Source organism: Berghia stephanieae, chromosome 6 (genome assembly GCF_034508935.2).
Source record: "Berghia stephanieae isolate SIO BIC M18660-M18661 chromosome 6, UCSD_Bste_1.3, whole genome shotgun sequence".
NCBI classification, from domain to species: domain Eukaryota; kingdom Metazoa; phylum Mollusca; class Gastropoda; order Nudibranchia; family Aeolidiidae; genus Berghia; species Berghia stephanieae.
Window position 1 is genome coordinate 40,686,083 of NC_088365.1, and position 11,664 is coordinate 40,697,746.

Genomic DNA, 11,664 nt, shown 5'->3' on the forward strand with positions numbered 1-11,664 from the left:
ACTACAACCACCACCACTACATCATTATCACAACCACTAAAACTACTACAACCACACCACGTCATCATCACTACCACCACTACTACAACCACCACCACGTCATCATCACTAAAACCACTACTACAACCACCACCACATCATCATCACTACCACAACTACTACTACTACTTGCATTACCATCACATCATCATCACTGCCACTGCTACTACAACCACCACCACCACATCATCATCACTACCACTACTACTACTACAACCATCATCACCACATCATCATCACTACCACGACTACTATTACAACCACCACCACATCATCAACAGTACCATACTACTACAACCACCACTACCACATTATCATCACTACCATTTTTACTACAACCACCATCACCACCACATCAACAACACTACCACCACTACTACAACCACCACCACTTCATTATCATCACGACCACAACTACTACAAGCACTATACCTCACCACATCATCATCACTACAACTACTACTTCAACCACCACCACCACCATATCATCATCACTACCACTACTAATACAACAACAACCACTATCACATCTTCATCTTCACTAATACTGTTACTACAACCACCAACACCACATCATCCTCACTACCACCAGTACTACAATCTCTACCATTAGGTTTTGGCGCTTTACTTCATTTGAAGTAAGGAAACTTTGGGATTGTATTTGGCAATGTGTTTATGTATCATAATATAATTCTAATCAGTTATCTATTTAGAACTATACAATATGTAAACACAATGCCAAATACCATTCCAATTCCTTTTTCTTGTGTGCGGAAATTCCTCTTTCTGCATTGAAATTCCTATGTGTGGTGTCTGAAACTCCTGTGAGCCAAATTTAGACTTGTAAATTCTCTGTCAATTAACTGAAATCAGTCAATTCGTCAAATTCAATTAATTTTAAAAAGGAAAGAAAGAATTCATGAATCGAGTAGTCGAATGACCGTAAAGTAATTAGGAATGTTCCATAGCGCTACGCATAGCTTATGGGCCGTTTATATTAACGATAGATGTATTGCCAAGGCTAAGCGACACTTTTTTAGAATTGCTGTGTCTGAACACATCCCAGTGTATTTTCACACAGCCTTCGTGAAATTATTCTTTCACTTTCCAAACCTGTCGTGATCCCAATGGTAGCCAATTTTAACTGAGCCGGTGAGCGATAAATTTCACTGTTTCGTCTAAGCCAAAATTGACCACATTTACCTGGAGGGAAGTAAAAGTATGAAAAAACTAAAATGCGAAAGCCGGAAGTGCATTATCTAGACACCTTCAAATCGAAAGTTAGGGATTGCCACAGTACATCTCGATTGCCTCACATTGTAAACAAACTGGTTGACCATTTCTAGTTTCTTCACTGATTGAGTACCTAATTATAAGGAACTATTATAATTGTAAGTAGCCTAATTAATTCCAGCGCAAATTAGTTTTCTGCCATTGTTTTGCTCAAGCGAGCTTACTGTTTACTATTCATTTCGATTCTTTGGATTTTTCCGCTACAACTACGATGAATTACGAAGAGTTTCAGTCAATTTTTATAGAGCTCATTTACAGGTCTACAAATTTAAAGTTGGCGTCTCTGTCAATGTCTTTGTCCAAAAACGTATAGCACCTAACGGATTGTTTGTGTCACCCAATATATTACATGTCCATTGTCCACCGGGGAAGAGATAAATTATACACGTTGTGATCTTTTTTTCAACACTGTTAAGTACTATTTATATGATATCTATTGTTACAGTTGTGATCTTTTTTTCAACACTGTTAAGTACTATTTATATGATATCTATTGTTACAGTTGTGATCTTTTTTTCAACACTGTTAAGTACTATTTATATGATATCTATTGTTACAGTTGTGATCTTTTTTTCAACACTGTTAAGTACTATTTATATGATATCTATTGTTACAGTTGTGATCTTTTTTTCAACACTGTTAAGTACTATTTATATGATATCTATTGTTACAGTTGTGATCTTTTTTTCAACACTGTTAAGTACTATTTATATGATATCTATTGTTACACTATTTGAAACAACCCAAAATTATTTGCTATGCTGCACCACTGAATGCAACTTTGTTGTGAATATTTTTCCCCATGAGAAAGAGAATCAACAAATCATTATTGTAAACATTTCACAAAGTTTGAGTCATATTTTATTGCAAACTATGAAAAGATCAAAGGAATTTGGCATTATGAGAAAACGGTTTGGCATATCACTATTTGTATTCAAAATTCATAATGTCACTTAAAGTATAAGCCCGCATACATTTCGTAACTTTGGAGGAATTTGCGACATTCCGGACTTGGAATGGACTATACCACTACAACAACCACGACCACATAATCATCACTGCCACCACTACCATCACCAAAATGTAATCACCTGCCACTCCTACAACACCTACCACCACCACATTATCATCACTACTACTACAACTACAATCACTACTACCACCACAACCATCAACATCATCATCATCATTACTATCACTACCACAATCACCACCTCATCTTCACCATCGTCACTATTACTGCTCTACCATTACTATAAAGTAAAGTAAAATACAGGGAGTAAAAATGACTCTTATAAAAGATAAAAAACAAAGTAAACGACATTCAGGCCTTTGGCCTTCTTCAGGTAAACAAGAAAAGGAAATATGTTATATAAACTTTTCCTTTTCTTGTTTACCTGAAGAAGGCCAAAGGCAAAACGTCGTTTACTTTGTCTTTTTATCTTTTTATAGTGTGTAGTTGCCTAACAGGCAAGACGTGTTTTTGTTGTTGTGACATTTCTCTTCAATTTTTACCGATTTCAAGGATTTACACGTCTTATTTCAATTCAATTTTATTCAAGGATTTTTGTACAACACGTAAGATACCATTGTGATATTGCTTTAATTATATTTTATACGGTTTCGACATCATTTTTATCGAAATTGTTTCGGACTATTTTACAATAGGCTTTTAACGAAATCGGGTCGAACGCCGAACCCGAACGGATATAGCCTTCTCACGTGACCATGAACGAGATCTGGATAGTGAAGACTCTCAAGCGGTATGCAGCATCGGATCTAAGGTCACGTGATAGAGGATAGCTTGGGTTGCTGTTGGCTTGTGTTAGGGGAGGGGCAAGGTCAGTGTCATTCAATAGTATATAATTGTGCATGTGGCGCTCTATACAGAGAGAAAATTATAAATTGATTACGGGGGAAGGTGGGGGGGTGGGTTGACCCACAAACGATCGAGGTGTTGGGCTTCGGGTAGACCATGATACGAAATCAAAGAGAAAAGGCCGCTGGTACTTGGATGGTGGAAATGGTTGGGGGGCGGGGGGGGGGGGGGTAGTGACAATCAGCATGGGATGTATATATTAACATTAATAATATAGGCAATAGATGACCAGGGATGTGTATTGTTTGTGTATTGTTTGTATATGTTTGTGTGTGTGTGTGTGTGTGTGTGCGCGCGCGCGCGCGCGCGTGTGTGTGTGTGAAAGGGATTACACAAAAACACCTTTCTCTGTAGCTTCCAAATGATTACGTATACGATAAATTTGAAACCCACATTGTTTGAATCAGCTCACTAATTAATTCCTGAGCCTTGAGATGGTGACGCAACTATTACATACAAGACCTTGCAGTCGAGACGGCAGGGCTTTTGGGTTACACAACCACTATTTACCCATCGGTCAGCGGTACTCTTTGATGTATACAACACTCACCGCCTTTACGCAAAGCCGCCTGCCCATAAATCAAGAGATGGTCTCCTAACTGTTCACAAGCGAACTGTCAAACGAGCAATCGATGATTGGATAAGAATCTCAAGATCTCATATAATAAGGTAAGTTTTGGAGAGGTGATATCCCCCACCCGTCATCGGACAGAACTTTCATTGCGTTATATCATATGAGCTCCGCCTCCTCTTTCTATTCGGGAGTGACGAGATTAGACGAGAGGACGCGAGAAAAAAAATGGTCACGTGTTGGGCAAGTCGTTCGTTAGGCGAGCTTCGGTGTCTAACTATAACTCCGTAATGTTTCACCAAGACCCCGCCATTTTTACTCGTTCTCACAACCAATTTTTGCTGTCGGCTGTCGTTGGACTTCTATTCACCCTGCGCTTTTATTGTTTACAAATTGAAAACACACACTCCTACCTCAAACGTGAACACCATTACAATCAACAAAAGATTGTCTGTAAACATGGTGGTCGACGTAAACAACATGTTATTGAAACAACAGTCCCGCGACGTCCAGTGAACTGTCATCGTTCAACTCGACCACCACAGACGTTAACAAAAATATTGACAAATGACACAAGACCAAGTCATGGAAATCATAACATTTGTATTGGCCATATTAACGCACAGTCATCGAGAAACAAGACATTCGATATAATCGATGTCATAGATCAACACGATATCGATATTCTATATATAACTGAATCATGGTTGCGTCAGTTCGGTGATGAACCTATAATGAAAGAAATGACACCTCCCGGCTACAAGATGGAATCGTTCCCAAGAAATGGACGATCAGGAGGGGGGATCGCCATCATGTACAAACACGCTCTTTCGTCTAAAATACAAAACAGGCCAATTTTGTTCAAAAGTTTCGAGTGTGTCCAAACCACATTGACCTACCCTCAAATTTCATTTTTAATCACTTGTATCTACAGACCACCCCCAAGCAAAAAGAACAAACTGAGACAGAATGATTTTGCTGACGAATTTTCAGATTTTGTATCAAAAGACACATCAAATAAGCGAAAAAATTTTATCGGCGATTTTAATATTCAGTTTGATGTTGATCAGAATAGTCTCGTTAAAATTATAAAAAATATGCTGAATGAACATGGCCTCACTCAGTTAGTGACCTCTCCAACTCAAAGATTGGGGCACGTCTTGGACTGGTTCATCATTGATACACCCTCGCTTGTTGAATCAATTAAAAATATCAAAAAAGAAATTTCAGACCACAATCTGATTCTGGCAACTCTCAAATGCATCAAAGAGAAAGCAAAGAAAGTCAAGATAGTGTCTAGGGATACTAAAAGAATAGACATTAGTTCCTTCAAAAACAATCTGTCAGCGGAACTAGGAAGAATGGATGTACCATCAGCACAGAAAACGGACGAGGTACTGCGCAACGTCATCGACAGGCATGCGCCAAAGACAACTAGAATAATAAATTCCAGGAAACCGTCTCCGTGGTTTAACCAGAGTGAAAAAACTGCCAAAAGGGAAAAAAGGAATGCAGAGGCATCGCGGAGAAAATCGGGTCTTGAGATTGACCGGCTGATATATATAGCAAAAAAGCATAAGTATAAAACCACCTGCAAAAGAGCAAAAAGAAACTATTATAACACAAAACTGTCATCAGTGAGGGACACTAAGGAATTTTTCTCTGTTTCAAAGGAACTTTTAGGGGAAGAAAAGGGCATGTGTCTACCCACTAATATCCCGGTAGAAAAGCAGCCGGATGCATTTTCAGATTTCTTTTCGGGAAAAATATCGAAAATTCGGAACAATTTGGACCTCGTGCAAAATGAAGATATAAATTTCCACCCTTTTTCGGTTCACAGGGATTCTCTTGTTTGAAAGAAACAACTGAAGGAGAGATTTCTAAAATAATTTTTTCATCTTCCTCGAAGTCATGTGATTTAGATCCTTTACCAACTAATATTTTGAAATTATGTCTTCCTGAATTGATACCTTGCATAACTTATATTATAAATCAGTCACTTATCTCAGGACAAGTCCCAGATATCTATAAACATGCAATTGTAAAGCCTCTCATAAAAAAGCAATATCTCGATGTAAATGACCTTAGTAACTACCGTCCCGTCTCAAATCTGCCATTTCTTTCTAAAATCCTTGAAATAGTTGTACTCCGACGTCTTTCACAACATCTCCATGAAAACAATCTATGGGAAAAATTTCAGTCAGCTTATCGTTCTTACCACAGCACAGAAACTGCTCTGTGCTGTGTTGCGAGTGATTTGCTTGATGTTTTAGATAAAGGTTCTGTTTCTCTTCTGACATTGTTAGACCTTTCGGCGGCGTTTGATACTATTGATCACGGTATTCTCATTAAACAACTTAATATAACCTTTGGCTTGTCTGGGACTGTCTTGCAGTGGTTTGAATCTTATTTAGATGGCAGAAAGCAACAGGTTATGATTTTAGATAAACTTTCTCGTCAACTTACATTCTCTTTTGGTGTTCCTCAAGGCTCTGTTTTGGGTCCAATTCTTTTTTTTGTATACTTCTCCATTATCTAATGTCATCACTGGTCATGGGCTGCGCTATCATCTCTATGCAGATGATACGCAACTTTATGCTACTGATAAAACTAAAAATCTCGAAAATATTGTGAAACGTGTGGAAGAATGTGTGACGGATGTGAAAGAGTGGATGGATGCAAACAAGTTGAAAATGAATGAGTCAAAAACAGAAGTGATGATTGTGGGAAATAGAGGGCAGTTGAAGGTGAATGATGGTCTTGAGGTGTTGATTGGGGGTGAAAAGATCAAAGTTTCAAAGACTGTGAAAAATTTGGGTGTCTATTTTGATTCAGAAATGAGAATGTCAGCTCACATTTCTGCTCTCTGTAAATCTTTATACTTTCAATTGAAGAAAATCAGATCGATCCGTCAGTATATTGCAATTGGAACATGTAAAACATTGGTTATTTCCCTCATTTTTTCGAAACTAGATTATTGTAACTCGCTGCTTGTCAACTTGCCTCAGGCTTTTATTAAACAATTACAACTACTGCAAAACAGTGCAGCAAGATTAGTTTTTGGCCAAAAAAAATTTGATCATGCAACCCCTTTGTTGGCCTCTCTCCACTGGTTGCCCATTGAAAAGCGCACATATTACAAAGCAGCGTGTCTTGTTTATAAGTGTTTGGCTGGTATAGCACCGGCATATCTCACAGATCACGTGGTGATGTGTAAATTTGAAAATTACACTTTAAGATCATGTAATGACCAAACGAAAATTTTGGAAAAAAGATCAAGAACAAAATTTGGTGATAGATCTTTGCTTGTTTCGGCCCCAAGATTTGGAATGAACTACCACGTGGTCTGAGGGAGTGCAAGTCTTTACCTACTTTTAAAAAGAATCTCAAGACACATTTTTACTGTATTTGTTTTTCTTGACTCTATATGAATCCTTGATTTGGCTATGAATTATTATTGTTGTTGTTATTTTTTTTCACTTAAAATTGATATTTATATTGTAAAGTGCCCAGAGCTTGTGTTTTACACGAGAATGAGCGCTATATAAATGTGTATTATTATTATTATTATTATTATTATTATTATTATTATTATTATTATTATTATTATATTATATTATTATTATTATTATTATCTTTTATAAGTTATTTTTACTCCTTTTATTTTACTATACATTTATTGACTCATTTAGGCAACTCTAGAATTTGGCCTTACTACCTTACCGCCACCACTTACTGCTACCACTACTATGACCACTACATAAACATCCCTACTACCTTTACTACTACCATCACCATAAGCACATTATCATTACTACCATTATTACAACCACCACCATTGCATCATCATCACTCCTACAACTACCACCATCATCTCTACTAAAACCACTATAACCACTACCACCACTCATCATCACTACTGCCACTTCTACAACTCCAACCACCAGTTCATCATCCACATCACTACAACTATTATTATAATAATAAACGAATGGATGAGGACGAGTCCATTGTCATTCTCATGATTTTGTTACAGTTCTCACCAACGTATTTTTAAAAATTCAAAATGTAAAAATCATCAACTAAAAATCCTCTTGATATTTCTCCAGGTAGCTGCTTACATAAGAGAACAGTCAGAAAGTAACTTCCAATGTATTGTGATCTCTCTTAAAGAAGAGTTCTACAATAGAGCTGATGCTTTAATTGGTATTTTCCCTGAGGTTAGTAACATTTTCAAATTTATAAATGATCTTTATCAATCCTTCACTTAAAAAAGAAATACAGTGGTTTCCACAAGAGTACCTGCTGCCTAATTATTCATTCAGTCTAAGTGCCCACTTGTCTTTTTTTTTTTTTGTGCAGTTTGGAGTCTTGTGTAATATCGCTCGCATTTAGACCGTTAGGTCTCTGGTTTGAGTCCCACTATAGGAAGAGCAAAGTTGTTTCTTTGGAAAAGGCTATTTATTTACTCAAATTCCCTCACCATACTCAGGTGTGTTGTCACTCTAAAAAATAAAATGTAACATTGCCTTGAAGGCATCATGTCTCTTCCTAAATATCAAGTGTTGCGTTTGTTTTTTGTTTTTTGTTTTTTTTTGTTCCTACCTGTGAAACTATATTTTCTACTAAATCTGTCATTTTGAGTGCTTGGTTTTTTATTTTAACATGTGTCATTCTCTCACTCATTGATTTTATTTTACATGTTTTGGCAGATTTGGATTATCTAGGGCTATTGCTTTATTTTTTCAATGGCAAAAGCAGATAAAGCACATACCAAACAAACCTATAACTTAAGTAAAGGCAGACTTTGTGTAAAGTATGTAATTTTATTTCATTTACTAGGATGTATTTGGTCTGAGTGCCCATTCCACCTGATTTTGTTTTTCTCGTTTCCAAGGCACTTTTAGCGGAAACCAATGTATTGTATTTCATTCCTTCTTTCTTGTCTTCTGCTACTACAGCAACTTCCAATATCACTTCTTTTACTATAATTCCCCTGGGCTGGAGTTTTGATTTTCTGGACTGGTGGGTTCAACTTAGGTCTTCAGATGGGTTGTATAGTCAAAATTGGAGGAAAGACAAATATTATTTCGAAATTTTATACAGATATCCTCTCTCTCTCTCTCTCTCTCTCTCTCTCTCTCTCTCTCTCTCTCTCTCTCTCTCTCTCTCTCTCTCTCTCTCTCTCCTCTCTCTCTCTCTCTCTCTCTCTCTCTCTCTCTCTCTCTCTCTTCTCTCTCTCTCTCTCTCTCTCTCTCTCTCTTCTCTCTCTCTCTCTCTCTCTCTCTCTCTCTCTCTCTCTCTCTCTCTCTCTCTCTCTCTCTCTCTCTCTCTCTCTCTCTCTCTCTCTCTCTCTCTTCCTCTCTCTCTCTCTCTCTCTCTCTCTCTCTCTCTCTCTCTCTCTCTCTCTCTCTCTCTCTCTCTCTCTCTCTCTCTCTCTCTCTCTCCTCTCTCTCTCTCTCTCTCTCTCTCTCTCTCTCTCTCTCTCTCTCTCTCTCTCTCTCTCTCTCTCTCTCTCTCTCTCCCCTCTCTCTCTCTCTCTCCCCTCTCTTCCTCTTCTCTCTCTCTCTCTCTCTCTCTCTCTCTCTCTCTCTCTCTCTCTCTCTCTCTCTCTCTCTCTCTCTCTCTCTTTTTATATAAATATGCAGAACGAAAATAGATAATTTGCCTTTAAATTCTTCATAAAATAATTAATTAAAAAGAAAAATACAATACACAGATGTATGATTAATAAAAAAGACAATTAAATTCTTAAGACCTATTCAAAAAGAAAAAGCTCATTAAATAGATTACTGTTGGTAATTGTACATGACAAAGCAAGCTTATTCATCATAGTCATATATCCAGGCCTGTAAATCTTCCGACTATTGTCGGATTTCCGACAGTACGATTTTGCTCTATAAGTGCTATAATTAAATTTAAATAAATTAATATTAAAAATAAAATTCATAACGTCAAAGAACAGAACCGATAAAAAAGAAAACAAAAGAGTTTTATTTCATTCCTCGAAAAAATCAGATTTTACTCCATTTCAAATGCCGACTTAAAAAAACAAAAAAAAAAAACCAATAAAAAACTTTTTATTTGTCGCATCAAAGACAAAACATAACTAGACCGCCTATCAGTTAGTTATTATATTTTGCCACCGACACGCTCCGCTAGACGTGGATGTATTCACTGATTGGCTACTGTGTCACAGCCAGCGAGAGAGGGTCGCGAAGTTCGCGTGAGTCGTCGAACACACACCTAGTCAGTAAATAACTAACATGCACAGAAGTGTGTCGAATCGGACCGGAGCGTTTGTCTCTATTTTGCTACTGACACACATGCATTTCTCCGTTCCTTATCTGTTTTTTGCTATATTTCATTCTTTCCGTCTGGATGTGAGACGGAAGAGAAATAATGCGAAATATCTATTTTTCTTCGAAAGCTCTCACACGACCGCACCACCTCTTCGTCGTCGTCTTCTTCTTCTTCTTCTTCTTCTTCTTCTTCTTCTTCTTCTTCTTCTTCTTCTTCTTCTTCTTCTTCTTCTTCTTCTTCTTTGATTATAAAAAATAATCCAAAAATACGAAATAATCAGCTTAAAAATTTAACACAAACAAACAGGAGCGAAGATACGCAGCTTCCTGTGTCAAGCACTAGATACACATCCTTCAAAAGGGTAGGAATTGTTTTCTTCCTTTCATTTTACAACTAACTCAGACCTGGACCCACAAAAGTGGGTAGTCTCTCAAATAAGTGGGATTTTTTTTTTTTGGTACTATGAAATAAGGACTTCATTATAAATAAGTAGGGGAAAGTGACACGATTGACGTCTCATATCTGTATTGTGTTTATTAATTAATCCATATTTTTGTCCTGTTGTATTCTATATTTGTGTGTTCAAAAAGTTCCGACAATTTTTTCACCAACCATTTACAGGCCTGTATATCATATGAGAGAATTCTTCATCAACAGCAATCTTGAGGGTATTTCTTGAGATAGAATTTTTGTTTTTTTTTCCACTGACTTACTGTCCCTCTTAAATGGATAGTGAAATGTATGAATATTAATTGAACTGAAGACTTATGTGTTTTAATTTATTTATCTTGTCTTTCTATAGCAAGGGGATTGTGTCATTAGCAATAGTCTGACCCTTGACCTTACAGAGTATCCTGACCCTCATGCTCATGAACATGATGACCAGTACTACCAGCCCCGATAGATAGATGGATTTTACATGTTATATTGAATGATTGATAAATAAAAAGATAGGTTACTTGGATAGAAAATGGAAGTCTTGGTGAAATGTACTCGGAGAAGATATTTGCTCTTGTAGCGAACAGCTGAATATCTTCCAAACTTAGATATGCTTAATTATTTCTTGAAAATATGGCCACAAGCAAAATTTGGGAGTGGGCAATAATACAAGATGAAAATAAGAAAAGTGCATGATAATGTGACAATAATAAAGCAGAACGATTGAAAGAAAAGCCTTCCTCAGTTGGATATCAATTAATTTTTTTTGCATATTACATCGTTATTTTCCATCAGAATTTTCCACATGCAGAGTATTTTATCATTACTTATGTGTTAGTCTTAACTGCTGACACCATTGATATGAACATTGGGTTAGTGGTTCAGAGGAATATATATATATATATATATATATATATATATATATATATATATATATATATATATATATATATATATATATATATTATATATATATATTATTTTTAAATATTTAACCACAATGTTTGAGACAGTCTACATTAATGTTTCAGGCTTAATTCGCCATCATCAGGACTGAGTTGTTTTGTTGACTGTTGTTGTTTGTTGAAGTCAAAAACAACAACAGTCAACAAAACAACTCAGTCCTGACGATGGCGAATTA

At 36.6% G+C, this 11,664-nt stretch overlaps 1 protein-coding gene across 1 annotated transcript in view; it reads left to right on the forward strand.

Moving 5' to 3' along the window:
- Positions 1-11,425, forward strand: part of LOC144975848 (structural maintenance of chromosomes protein 1A-like) — a 159,841-nt gene extending 148,416 nt beyond the window's left edge. The window contains exons 26-27 of the mRNA XM_078920035.1: positions 7,892-8,002; positions 10,888-11,425. Coding sequence (XP_078776161.1) covers positions 7,892-8,002; positions 10,888-10,989 — 213 coding nt within the window. The 3' untranslated portion in view covers positions 10,990-11,425. The remainder of the gene's footprint in view (positions 1-7,891; positions 8,003-10,887) is intronic.
- Positions 11,426-11,664: the final 239 nt, after the last annotated feature.